At 39.3% G+C, this 14,108-nt stretch overlaps 2 protein-coding genes across 4 annotated transcripts in view; both read right to left on the bottom strand.

The window, feature by feature from the left end:
• Positions 1 to 8,224, bottom strand: part of POFUT2 (protein O-fucosyltransferase 2) — a 29,064-nt gene extending 20,840 nt beyond the window's left edge. The window contains exons 1-6 of the mRNA XM_063317818.1: positions 8,052 to 8,224; positions 5,805 to 6,055; positions 5,069 to 5,213; positions 3,109 to 3,216; positions 1,311 to 1,377; positions 179 to 304 (exon numbers count right to left, since the gene is read on the bottom strand). Coding sequence (XP_063173888.1) covers positions 179 to 304; positions 1,311 to 1,377; positions 3,109 to 3,216; positions 5,069 to 5,213; positions 5,805 to 6,055; positions 8,052 to 8,197 — 843 coding nt within the window. The 5' untranslated portion in view covers positions 8,198 to 8,224. The remainder of the gene's footprint in view (positions 1 to 178; positions 305 to 1,310; positions 1,378 to 3,108; positions 3,217 to 5,068; positions 5,214 to 5,804; positions 6,056 to 8,051) is intronic.
• Positions 8,225 to 8,880: 656 nt separating this feature from the next.
• On the bottom strand, positions 8,881 to 13,893 carry YBEY (ybeY metalloendoribonuclease). Of its 3 annotated transcripts, none has more exons than XM_063317821.1 (5): positions 13,445 to 13,893; positions 11,915 to 12,149; positions 10,817 to 10,948; positions 9,229 to 9,297; positions 8,881 to 9,015 (listed from the first exon to the last, which is right to left on the bottom strand). In XM_063317821.1, exons 2-5 carry the CDS (start codon positions 12,122 to 12,124, stop codon positions 8,929 to 8,931), a joined length of 498 nt encoding a protein of 165 aa, XP_063173891.1. In that variant the 5' UTR covers positions 12,125 to 12,149; positions 13,445 to 13,893; the 3' UTR covers positions 8,881 to 8,928. The 3 variants fall into 3 exon arrangements, with proteins under 3 accessions (XP_063173891.1, XP_063173890.1, XP_063173889.1); XM_063317820.1 differs by having other exon boundaries at positions 13,369 to 13,893; XM_063317819.1 differs by lacking the exon at positions 13,445 to 13,893 and having other exon boundaries at positions 11,915 to 12,588.
• Positions 13,894 to 14,108: the final 215 nt, after the last annotated feature.

Below are 14,108 nucleotides of genomic sequence, written 5' to 3' on the forward strand. Positions count from 1 at the left end.
AGGCCTGCATTTTTATGAGTTTTTTTTTTCTGGTGAATATATGTATTTGCATTACAATTATTTTTGTATTTTGTTCCTTTTCTATTATTTTAAAAGCAATAAAAATAAATAAAAAACAAAAATGAAGGCCTGCAATATTGTTAAATTAAAAATCAATCTGTAAATTTAATTACATTACCTTCATAGTTCTCCAGTCTTCAGAGTACCATGTGCTGTCCTTCTCATCAGAAGAGTTTAAATATTTGGCTCTAAACATGTCTCCCACCACACGGAGGTGTTTGGCAAACACCATACTTCGACGAGTCTGTTTGACATACAAATGAGAGTTAGTTTATTTATTTCAGCATATTTATGAAGGTCTCCTAGAATATACAGAATTAAAGTAAAAATGAAACTAAAAGAAATAATTGTTTTATCAGTAAGGCTGATAAATGGTTAGCCTCAGAGTTGGTAAAGAAAAAAGAACCGTGGTTTCCTACTAAATTCTAGTTCATTATACCAGCAACTACAAATAAATACATTAATCTAAGAACAATTTACACAATAAGCTTGCAGTGGGACATGTTTGGACAAATTAGAACGTCGCTGAAGAAAAAGGATTTCCTTTCAGTGGAAATGCTCCAATTTTTATGGGAATACTTAAAGGATATCAATTGAAAAAAGCAGAAAAATTCAGGTGTAGTACATGTTTTCTGTTTCATACTGTCCTAACAGTCAGGAACCACGCTGAGATGAGGAATAAGTCTCTAGTATTTTATTACTGCTACGTTAAACAGAAAATCCTAACAAACTGAAGAAGCGTGAGAAAACCCATACAGATAAACCCCAAAAGTCAAGGCGGGTCTGTTCGGTGTCTCTTTGAATGGCTGCTCAACTCCTCACTACTACGCATGCATTGTCCCCCTTGGATAGGGGCCCCCTCCTGCTCACCATCAGCGCTCATGACATCTACAGCACAAAGCCCTAATTTTGACACAGATGAAAGATGCACTGAAAGCAGAATTCTACAGTTATTTTCTAAACTGGATTTTAATTACAACATTTTAGCAGGTATTCCCAGACTTCCTGAATCCCTTGAGGTGATGGGCTCATTTTGAATTTTGAGAATGTGCTATAGACATCAAATCAAATTACTACTACTGTACTGGGGTATGGCCAATTATCAAACAGCTGCTAGGGCTAATGCATGGCTAATCATAAAATGGCAAGAAAGTAAGAGTTGGATCTCACAAATAAAAATAGTGTATTTAACAGACTGTGTATTAAAATGACTACCATGCAGATAATTTAGATAAAATTATTATGCTCACATTCCAGTAGTCTTTCCCACCATAATGGTCATGAAGAAGATGTTCAGCTCTGTCTAGCATCACTGACCTATTAAAATGAGAAAACTAAGTAAGGTAAAGATACATTAAGGTAGATTTCCTCATACTGAGCTCCACAACTGTTGACCACATATTCATGACATTTTCTTAATATGGAAGTGGATTGACATTTCCTTCTTTGACGATTTTTTTTAACTTCCCAATCTAGCCTACAGCCCTGCTACTTCCCACTCTCCCATCCAAGTTTAAACCAGTACTGAGGACCAAAGCGTTTGGAACTTGAAACACTTTAAATTCAAACCAGGTTGAGTTCCAAACTGCTGTTTTAAATTTGAAAGAAGTCTTGCAACCATCCTGGAAGTCTGTTAAGTAAGGTCTTTCAGTAAATTTGAAACATTTAGCACACCTTCTACTAACCAGGTCTGGACCTACTTAGTTTTTTAAGACCAACAAAGGTCAGCTACAATAAATATAAATTTCAGAACAGATGAATAAATAGGACAGCATACATCCTACATAAAGTCATATTTCTACACATAAATGAACAGATTCTAAGTGATAGTAATCTAAACTGCTTCTATGAATAGAAGTTCTCTTTCTGCTGGTGGAAGGTACTGAGATCCAGCAGAGGCTCCCTACTACTTGTTTCTAAGGAAACAATTTTTTCACTTCCTTCTAATCTTTCAATATATATATAGATATATATTTGCAGGAAGGGAAAGCAGTACAGGAGCTGTGTGGGAGACTTTGCAAAAATGTTGTTTTTGTTCCCCCAGTAAGTAGATTAGCAGATCAGAGCTTCACTGGAACCAACCCACTGCGGATTCCAACCAGTAAGTGTACTCCATACATTTGCAATACTATTTACTTCAATATACTTCTTAGGTCAGAAACCCTCCAGATGATAATATATTTCCAAAACACCCATTGCTTTCAGCCAATATAGCTAACAGTCTGGAATGGTGGGCTTTTGACCTCACATTGATCATAGGCTGTCCATTCTGATTTAGTGTTCCATACATTAGTGTTGATTTTTATTTAGTAGCATTTGAAATTAAATTTGAAAAATAATTACTCAAAGTCTATGGTAAAGTTTGAACTCAACAGATCTAGGAAAACTATTTCCATGATTAACTACAATGTTGGTGCTGCGGGTTAAACCGCTGAGCTGCTGAGCTTGACGATTGGAAGGTCGGCGGTTTGAATCCGTGTGACGGGGTGAGCTCCCGTTGCTAGTCCCAGCTCCTGCCAACCTAGCAGTTCAAAAACGTGCAAATGTGAGTAGATTAATAGGTACTGCTTTGGCGGGCAGGTAACTGCATTCCGTTTAGTCATGCTGGCCACATGACCACGGAAGTGTCTACAGACAAACGCCGGCTCTTCGGCTTTGAAATGGAGATGCCCCCCCAGAATCGGACACGACTGGACTTAATGTCAAGGGAAACCGTTACCTTTACCTAAAACCCCCTTAGTACACTTTTGCCTATTATTACTGGAATCACAAATGGAAGTCTACTTTTGTTGCAGAGTATAAAGTGCTCTTATAACCATAAGGGAGATTCACAAATCCAAACAATGCTCCCGAGCCCCAGTTTCCCATATATATTCCCTTCCCTGACAGAAGTTGTAAATTGAGATCATAAATACCCTTGTAGTTAGTAATGTATCTGTGCAAGTTTGATGCAGTGAGGAGGAAAGCTTAAGGTTCCCTACTTTCTTCTTCAAAACTAAAATATTATTGCAAACACATGGAATAAAAAAATAATACAATAAGTCTCACCTGCTGGATAAATTCAGAAGCAAAGGGGCTACAACAGAGGCAGAACCTTGGACAGATAAACAAACCACCTTAAGGCCCCGAGTTTCTTCATAACCCCAGAACCATCCCCTATGAAAACAAGATGAAAGTAGTTAATAGATTCATGAATACAAGGTAGCACAAATAAAAATAAATCTTGATAATAACTTGATATAATAATTCATGTTATGGCATGAAGTAAAGCCATTTGGTGAGAACTGTAATATAAAGTACTAGTTTGATATTTTCTTAAAATGAAAAGTTTCAAAATTCTTTAACAACAGATTACAATAAATCAGTTGAAGAGAATAGTGAATACTGGTAAAAGCAGAAACAAAGTTGCATTACAAACCAGTTAAAAAAATACAGTATGAACTTTAAGCAAAGATTAAGACAACAGAGAACAAGAAAGTCTAACTTCCGTTTTTTGGAAACTACCATTTATTCTCTGAAAACAGCACACGTTCGGATCTTTTCTCTGAGGAGGAGGTGGTTCTTATTTCTAGGAAACACTCTCCATGAACCACATTTCTTTTATATTCCTCTTTGGTTTTGCATGTCTTCCCCCAATCCATCAATCTGGCTGACTTTTTGCAGATAAAACTGCTGCTACCTATTTCACTTGGATTTGTTTCCCCCCCCCTTTCTAACTCTACCTTGAAATAATTATCTAGTCTCAGTTTCATTTTGCTTTCTGATCTAATCATGGAAGAAAAACTGTTCTGGCTTCCAAATGGACAAGTTGTGCAACTAGAAGGCCAGGTGATGGGAGAATGAGAAGGCTGCAATTGGTGGAACAAGGATGCTTGAGCAGTGGGAGAGGCTGTGAGTTAGGCTGGAATATTATTTTTTTACTTTTTGGAATGAAACGTGGGATTTATTTATTTATTTATTTTTAAAGCTGTATTAAGCCTGTTTTAGAGTTACGACTGGCTTTGTGTGTTTCCTATCTCAAAATAGCAGGAAATTATGTTTTGCAACTAAATTACTATGGTGAAATCAGGAGTGCTGTGAGGGTCTCAAATGCATTTTGGGGACCACATGTAGCCCTGGAACTTCACATTGTTGATCTTTGATTTGGATGGTGGATTGCTTAGGGACAGAATTCTTGACAAATTTAAAAAAATCTGTAAATTGCTGCATCCATTGGCTATCAGAAGGGAGTTGTTAGCTGGAGAATGTATCTCCTGTACAATGCTGTTTTCATTTCTCAATCAATATAAGATGGTGAGGGCTTACTTTTAACACCCTAAAAGCCTAGAGACTAGTTAATTCATAGGCATCCTCCTCACAGCCATCCCTTCCTGTGTGCTCTGCTTGTTCTGTTGCTCTGGGCCCTGCTGGCTGAGAGTTCAGTAACTAGTAGTAAGAGATCCCATCTTCTCAGTTGAGGTGCTGTCACCTCAAAATGCCCTTCTAAAGAGGGTGATTTATCCCCATTATCGCTTGAGTTTTGACTTTAGTTGCACTTTACTTATCTCAAGAGGTCAATTTTGAAATTTGAAATGTTTTACTCCCTTTCTCCCAAATACTGCAGAAAATGCTTCCCTCCTTTTTTAACTAGATAATGTGGTTGCAAATCATTTTTAGCTTGAGGCTATGTTAATATGTTTCCAAATTTCAAAATTTATATAGCCGCCCATCTCACAAACAAGAGACTCTGGGCGGCGTACGAAGAACTAAAAACAATTAAAAAATACAACAAAAATATTAAAAAAACAACAACTAAAACAAAGAATAAAAGATGAAGGGATGTTAAAAATAAGCGAGCCACCTCACTAGTTCACCCCATGGGATCCCCTGGGGTCCCCAGGACTGCTGGCATAACCAAGTCTTGAGGGATCTCTGGAAGCTCAACAGTTACGAGGTCAACCTCACCTCATGGGGGAAAAGATTCCACAACACACGGGCCTTTATCTTTATAATATAAAGATTAGTATACCTGTAATATTTATCTTTGTCTGTTGAATACATATGCTGGTCAATGCATGGTCTTTCATCAATCTTCTCCTCCCATGTTCCCTCTTTCCATCCCTCAGCATAGTTTTGCAGGACATAGACCTCATCAATAAAAGGACCACCTGACTCTGAATAACAAGTCAACATAAATCAGCACATGAATATAAGCATGTATCTCATTACTAGATACAGTAATGATAATAGATATAAAATAGTAACAAAAGCATTGTAGCCAGTAGGTATAAAGTAGCACCACTGATATTTTACCAATTCTATTTGATCATTTGTAAACTAGTTATTACTTTTGGAATGGAGGGCTGAATAGAATTTGAAATGTAATCTGTGTATATTTAAGGGGAGAGGCAAATAACTTGGATCAGATTCAAAGGAAAATTGTAAAGCATTTGAAAAGTTAATGATAAAATTCTATTCTCTTTCTCTCTCCATACATGTAATAATAAGCCTGTAACTACTAAATTCATGAACGTTGCCTGAGATCATTGTGCTTTTCAACAGTGCAAATACATATCAAAAGTATTTTTAAATCTGGAATGCATACAATATGGTGCTACTGAGAAAGTTAAAAGATGTTTATTAGAGTTTAAATGTTGAAATAGTATCATAATACAGCTCATCTATCAGCTTTCTATAGCACAGAAAAAGCTAGGTGAAACTACATTAAGATTTAATATCATATGGATTCTTCTAAAGTATGTTACCTGCAAGAAATTGTTCATACTCAATAACATGTATGTTTTTATTGAGGCTTGGAACATCAAAAAATTTGGACCAAGGAATTTGAACTTGATGAATTTTAGGAGTTTGCCAATGATAAAGACGTCCCCAAGGAGGCAGAACCAATACCCAAGCTTCAGTTTTCAATAAGGTCTTCAGAAGAGATGCAATTCGTATGTATACATCTCTACGTAGGTTAAAACCTTCAGGTGGATTGACATCATATAAAAGGTACCTAGAGAAAAGAAACATTACAAGAAAACTAGCATCTGTTAAACCAGGATTTATAATCATTTAAATTTTAAAGCAGAGAAAAGCCAGGCAGTTATATTTTTGGAGGATTCTGAATTCAGACATTTGGAAAAGAATGGTTGAATATGGTGACATACTACTTTGACATTCTATGGTGGCTTCTCATAACATAACGTCTACTGCATGATATAAAAATAAATCTCTATCTATGATTATGTAAAGACCGCTGTGTTTTTTTTATGCTTTCATGCTTTCTTCTTCTTAGTGCTAGGAAAACTCCTAATAAAAAGCTTTTGTACATTCCCAGGGGAGGGCTGTCATTGTTTCTATATCTGGGTGTGCTTTGGTGCAGGGATATTTGTGCTCAGACAAGCTAATTAAGTCTATGACTCTTATTTTTGTCCCATGATCTTTACCAGAAACAATTTTCATTCATTCAAAATCTCACTATTCGCAATTATCACTAATCGTAAGAAAGGTTTAAACAACATTATTGGTGTGGCACTGAAATGGTGATATAGATCATTAGTAAAAAAAAGAGAGCATCTTTTACAGCAAATGGTAACATGCCATCTTCAATACTGAAATATTGTTCCTGTGTTTACCCATGGATAAACCCATGGATCTACCCCAAAGATCACTGCTCAAGTGCCCCTCCTTATTTATAACATGCTGAAAGCCCTTTGCCATTTACTCTGTTTTATCCAGTTACTCTACAGATAGATGCTCTGGAACTGTGGTGTTGGAGGAAAATTCTGAGAGTGCCTTGGACTGCAAGAAGATCAAACCAGTCCATCCTCCAGGAAATAAAGCCAGACTGCTCACTTGTGGGAATGATATTAAAGGCAAAACTGAAATGCTTTGGCCACATAATGAGAAGACAGGACACCCTGGAGAAGATGATGGACTCATCCCTGGGGGAGCTGGGGCTGGTGACGACCGACAGGAAGCTCTGGCGTGGGCTGGTCCATGAAGTCACGAAGAGTCGGAAGCGACTGAACCAACAAACAACAAAACTCTACAATATCTTGTCCTTGGGTTTGTACTAGGGATGAGTTCAAGGAGTTGGTTGTACTTCCTATTCCCAGCCCGCAAATCCTGCTAACTCCTCTGACTAAAACTTTACAGCAAAGTGTTAGTTCAGAACCACTAGATATCCATTCCCTGTCAAGAAGCCTGGCTTTCTTGAGTATTTAAATCTCTGTGGAGGCCTTGGTGCTTCTTGAGCTTGGTTGTTTGCAAAGGTTTCCTTAGCCAACCAGGTCACACAGTGTGAGTTGAGTGTGGGTTAGCTGCCTGTTTATGTGCAGAAGCCTGCCCTGCCAGTTTCAGGGGGGATGTATAAACCACTCCCTTTAAATATGCATGTCTATTTATATTATATATGTAAGATTACAGTACTTTTTTAACACTTTTTGGGAGAGCACTTATAGATTAGCTGTTACTGGAACAAACACCTCCAACCCAGCTACTATTGGAAGAAGCAATACTGGGGATGGGATGAGGAGATGGGAAGCAGGCGAATGTCACCGTGTTACTTTAAAACTTCCTCAATATTGTAACAACATAAAAAACAACATCAACCAAAACCTGAACAATGATCACTTAAGAAGAGGCTGCCAAGTTTTCCCGCGCTGGGCCAGGAACCAAAAAATTAAGAGGCTGAGCCACGGAACCGGATCAGAGCCTGAGGAATTAAAGCCATCAGGCAGGGCAGACCCGGAGCGTCCCAGCCAAGCTCGGGTGCGCTCTCGCATCCGCACAGGCCGATTCAGGGATCCTTCCCGCTGCGAAAGAGGCCCAAGAGGGATCTCCCCACGGCCGACACGGAGAGGACGCATGTTGGGACCCCTCAGTGTCAGGCGGAGACCCAGGGCGGCCGAGCCCTCCGGCTCCGCGAGCAGCCGCTCAAGAGACGGAAGCGGGGGCGTGCTGTAAACGCGCCCCGTCGGGCCCGGCGCCTGCGCTGCTTTTCTCACCGTCTGAAAGGCGCCGCCACGGCAGCGGCGGGCAGGGAGGAGGCGCTGTGGCCCGCCTGGAAGGCCTCAAAGGGCGCCTGGGCGGCGGCGAGAGCAAAAAGGATAAACACGGGAGACAGGCGGGGAAAGCCCCAGCCCAGCGCCATCTGCAGCTTCCGCCACGGAGAGAAGGGGCGGGCCGGATTGGCCGGAGGCGGGGAGCGAAGAAGAGAAGGTCCGATGGAAAACCTGGCCTGAATTTCGGAAGAGGGCCCTGTGGATATGCATCGGTCTTTTCGAGTGCAGGACCTTGAACCCTAACCCACAACGTGGCATCCACTAATTTGTACTGCATCCAAACAGCCTTCTGCTCCTCTTCTGAGACAGTTATAAAGGAGGAAATGCAGGGCTCCTTTAGTAGCTTCTGTAGAATGCTCTTAAAGGAGCTCTGATGTCCTTCACCTCAACATTAAATTTTTTTCTTCTGGGAAAAAATAATCAAAAGCAAACACGTTTGGGGTCGTGTGACTCATCTTAAATTAGAGGGGTTATAATTGTGATTTTCAGTGGAAGAGGACTAATGATGGGTTCTATTTTGGGTGTGCAACAGTTTGGGGGGTGGGGCAGAGCTTTGGTGCTGAAGCAGTTCAACTAGCTGGCCAAGACAGCTTTCAAGATGGGGCAGCAGCAGTGATGGTGAAGGTAGAAAAGGAAGCAGGAAGGTAATTAGGAGCTTTCAAAGCATTTTGATGGTGTGACTGCAGCCCCTACTGGATTCTCTACCAAAATCTGTTAAGGGGGAATTGTATTCTGTTGCTTCTGCTGACTGAGTAAACAGGAGAGGAATATTAATAAAATAGGACATTTATTTTGATGAAGCAGTGTATAAATACACCATCTAGAAATGGTGTTTTGACAGAGGTTCAAAGTTTGTGCCTGTCAATTTGCTTAGCTCCTGCAGAATTTGTGTTTCCTTTTCATACATCTGAAAAAGAGCAAGGCAACAGTGAATGCATACATTTCCTTTCAAATAACACAGTGCCTGATCTTACAAACTTGAAGTTGAATTCTGAAATTTAAACTTGTACTGAACAGTCAAACAGAAAATCTTAGGATATGTAATGCTTACATTTGGAAGTTTTTGAACACAAAAGATAATTAAAAAATTAGAATTTGTCAAATCAAGTAGAATACTTACTTGTTGCCAGTCTGCTTCTGTACTGTGTTTATAACCAAGTAAGTGGCACATGCCATGGGCAACTGTCACCTGTTCAAGGGAAAAAAGCTTTTAAATGGTTCACTTCTAATTGACAGGCAAAGTGGAATATTAGAGAAATCTCACATCACAATAGCTTAAAATCGTAATAGTAACAAGCCAGCATTTACAAAGAATACAGTACAAGCTTCACTGTGATTTCTCACTATTCAATGGAAAGGAGTTAGAACTGTAGAGAGAACAAATGTACTCAGTATATGCCACTCAATTTAAACAGCATTTTGTATTGCTAACAATTCTAATAAAGCAGGAGTTGGCAAACTTTTTTTCGTAAAGGATCAGATCCCACCCCTCCCCTGCCTTGATGGGCTCAGCTGGCAGGTCTGCAGGCCAAGGAACATGGCAGACATTGGATGTGCCATCCCGCCAGCAAGCAGGACGCTGGGAACTCAGCTTGGGCCTGGTGATCCACCCATTTAGCCCAGAGGCTGTAGTTCGCCAACCCCTGTAATAAAGCATTGTATTACTATTACGTGCAGTCTCAGGACTTGTGCTTATCTTATGGTTTAGCGGATACATGACAAGATTTTTCAAGTAATTGCTATTTTATTCTTTCGAACTAAATGGAATGTTGGAAATAAATTATGCAAGGGACTTGGAACTCTACCTCTCTATCAGCAGGATAACCCTCTGAAATCAATTGGATAGGATCAGATTTGGTCTGGGGAGAGAAGCCAGGAAAAGATTATCCTTGAAAATGGGGTAGATCCAGTTTGTGGGGGGAAAAATGCAGAAAAAAATGCCTCTAATGTATTCCTATGAGAAAGGCAGTTAAGTAGCTGCTTGGACTGTTACCAACTCCTCAATTCTAAGGTCCCCCCACACCCTGGTCACATGACCCAGTGGAGCTATTATTAGGGAGTGGGAAAGAGTTCCAAAAGTCATGCTTTCCCTACCTGTTTAATCTTGGTGAAATCTAACATCACTTAAAATCAAGTGCTGTAAAGGTATATGGAAATAAGGTCAGTTGACAAGCAGAGAGAGCAGTAGCCATAAACCTTCCCTACTTACTCACATTTTGAGTTGATTTAGGTAGCTTAACTATGAAAGAAAACAAGCTTACAGTGATGATATAACACACTTAAGAAAAAAAATCTTTCAATAAATACATGCTAGAAGAAATGAGAAAGCTAAAAATAAACTCTGAAAGCAAGCATGTTATGGGCTAACTTGAAGAGTACTATAGTTCAATAAAAGGGCTACCAGAACTGTGCTGCAAAAATCTAGACTACTAGATGGCAGCAAAGGGATATAGAAAACTTGTTGCTGCCATCTAGTGAACATCTGGATTTGTGTAGACCATGTTACCCTAGATATGAGACGGTAAGAGATCTGAGTGGGACAGAGACATTAATGCCATAGTTTCTGATACCAAAATGTTTTTAATAACTGGAGAAATACAATGAAAATATTTCATTTTTATACATCATAATTTGATTGATAATTTCGGAACTCTATTCAAATAATAATATTACTTTTATAAATACACACTTACTATAAGAATACTTACAGTAAGAATACTGTTATAATCCTCCTGGTTCTTCTCACACTGTTGATAGATATATTCTACTCCTAGAAAAATGTCTCCCAAATTGTAGTCATCTTGAATACAAGGCTGGGGCAGCTCTCCACCTTTCAGATTCTGTGATGTAAACAGGCCCAAACGAAATACAGTTACATATAGCACATGTTCTCAATTTTGTAAAACAGATGCTATGTACTGGGGTAGAAAACAATATAGGGGTATTAAGAACAGACCATACAATATCGGTTTCTAAACTCTTTCATGGTAGTAAAAGACATAGCATGATTGTACTTAGACCATGGAAATAAGAATTTAAATTGTTCTCCTTCACCAATGTTCTCCTGACTTACACTTGGTTGCTTCTTATTCATCAAGTATATTCTCATGCACTATGATTTATAAACTATGGCTTCCTTCTTGGAACAAGTTTCCATATCACACTAAGCCAAAAGCAAATTTATAATTTAGGATTAGTTTTATACCAGGATTGCTTAGGTATAATAATCAAAACATTATATACAAGCCCAATTGTAATTGTACACTCTCAGAAGTATAATTCTTTGTTTTCAATGAGATCTGCTTCCATCTAAATACGTTTAGGACTAATAATTCGGGAGTAAATTGCAGAGAACATGGAGATTAGTTATAGTGCTATCCCCCTACATAAACTTACAAGTAAAACATTTACATTTACTTTCGTCTCATAAGTATTAATTAAAACAATAGTTACAAATAGAGCTAACTGACCTTGAAAAACAAAGTAATCCTTTGTATATAGATCTATTCCCACACTCTGGAATGTTCACTAATGAAGATTGGTGCATTTTTGTTTGTAGCTTATTTAAAAGAGCCCTGCCATTTTTCAGGGCCTTTATTTCTGATGTGCCACAGTGGTCCTCCTTTCCTCTAACATGAAGATTTCTGGGGAGGGCCTGAATTGCCCCTAATCTGGCTGATTTTTCTGTTGTCCTCATATATAAATAAACAGGGAATTGTTATATGTATTAATACCTGATTTCTGTTCCTAAAAGGTGCATAAAATTATTGCTGAGATTTAAAAAAAATAAATGAGCAAACACATACCTCATGAAAAGGAAAAGATAACACATCAGTAGGGATATTCTTCTGTCTGTAAGTTCTGTTGAGCTGCTGTATATATGTATTACTAACACAGATTACACCAAGATCAAACTTTTGCACACCCAAAATAGAACGGAGTTGTTCTATGTTCTTGCGAAGTGGGACTCTCCTGATTGGAATAACTCTCTGCAAATTGCGCATGATAAGGCTCATCTTGTAAAATGGTGAATACACAGTTCTGCAAAGTAGACTATGATTAGACACCACTGACAGTTACCAGCAGGTAGAACAACAAATAAGAAAAGGCAGAATTTTAGATAAGACTTCCTTGAAGAACAAAGAATTGTAGCATATTTCTCAATTTCATTTGGAGCTACCAGGTTTCCCAAGACAAAAAAGGCACACCCTAAACTAGAGATTTTATAAAAGATTTTGCAAAATCAGAGACTGGAAAATGAAATCTGGAGGATCAATAAAAAATGACTTCAGACTCAACTGGCTCTGTGGTGAAGCCTAATATACTTGAATAACAGCAAAAGCACTCATCAAGCTAAGCAAAATAAATTTAAAAAATCCTGCCTTTGATTTTGGCCTATTATCCTGAGATTTGCTCTTTCCTCTGGAGATGTGAAAAGAAAGAGACTGAACCCTTGATACTGGTTTTTAACAGGCAGAGAAAAGAATAGCGTAAACCCTTTCCTGGGGCAGGGTAGGTATGAAAATAATGGTGTTAGAATCATTTATTTATTTTATTTATTTTCTATCCCACCTTTATTACTTTTATAAATAACTCAAGGCAGTAAACATACCTAATACTCCTTTCTCCTCCTATCTTCCCCACAACAACCACCCTGTGAGGTGAGAGAAAGTGACTGGCCCAAAGTCACCCAGCCGGCTTTCATGCCTAAAGTGGGATTAGAACTCTCAGTCTCCTGGTTTCTAGCCCTTGCCTTAACCACTAGAGCAAACTGGCTCTACTCCTCCTATTTTCCCCACAACAACAACCCTGTGAGGTGGGTTGGGCTGAGAGAGAGTGACTGGCCCAAGGTCAGCCAGCCGGCTGTCAGGCCTGAGATGAGACCAGAACTCCCAGTCTCCTGGTTTCTAACCCTTAACCATCTCGTTATTTTCACCAAAAAAATACAAGACACTCACTGTCTGGTATAATTATTATCATACTGCTACTTACTACTGTCATAGATGAGAAAAAAAAAATGAAGAAAGAAGAAGCCACCCCACGAACGTCTGGTAGGTGGTTAGGCAGATCCTGACTATCAGCCCAGCCAAACTAGCATAAAGAAGGCGAGGACCATCTACTCCAAGCAAACTCAGTCGGTTCATCATACTAAATCTAGACCTCCCATGAACTATATTTCCTAAACGCAATCTATAGGTGGAAGAGGAACCACCACCAAGAAAGAGTCTTGCGAGTTTTGTTAACGGCGAATAGATTTTACCACAAAGCTTTTCTCAGCTCGTAAAAAATGTCGCGGAGTATCAGCGGCTGGTCGCGGATTCCGTACCCCAACCCACCAGATCCGTCCTTCGGGCTTCTTCCCCAGAGCGCGGTCCCGAGACAGCCCTTTTCAGATCTGTTTTTCAATTGATGACAGCATCTATAATGACAGAATTTTAAACTCTAGACATAAAAAAGGATTACAGCGCAGAGGCGACAGTTCTGTCCTCCCCATCTTTATGATAGTCGATTGGCGATAAAAGAGAATGAACTCCCAAACGTTATCATTGTTGCGCCTGAGCCGCGCTCTTCCACCGAAAAAACAGAGATGGAAAAACAGGACTACCTAACCCTCCCTTTTATTTTTTGAGATTTTACTTATTTAAATTTAATGTTCAGAACATTTTCCTCTGTCAGTGTATACGAGCCCGCTATTAAAAGTTGCGAGGAGACGACTGTAATTTAGAAAGTAATCGTGGATGCTCTAACCCAGTATTTCTCAACCTTGGCCGCTTTAAGATGGGTGGACTTCAACTCCCAGAATTCCCCATCAAGCATGAGGAATTCTGGGAGTTGAAGTCCACTCATCTTAAAGTTCCCGAGGTTGAGAAACATTGCTCTAATCCAGGGTTAAACTTTCAAACGAGAAGTGGGCTTTTCGTGAATATGCCTTTACCGCAAAACTCGACCGTGCTAAACACTTCCCTAATCACTCTGTTTAAAAGGCTGCCTCCAGGCCCT

The sequence above is a fragment of the Candoia aspera genome, chromosome 1 (genome assembly GCF_035149785.1).
Source record: "Candoia aspera isolate rCanAsp1 chromosome 1, rCanAsp1.hap2, whole genome shotgun sequence".
NCBI classification, from domain to species: domain Eukaryota; kingdom Metazoa; phylum Chordata; class Lepidosauria; order Squamata; family Boidae; genus Candoia; species Candoia aspera.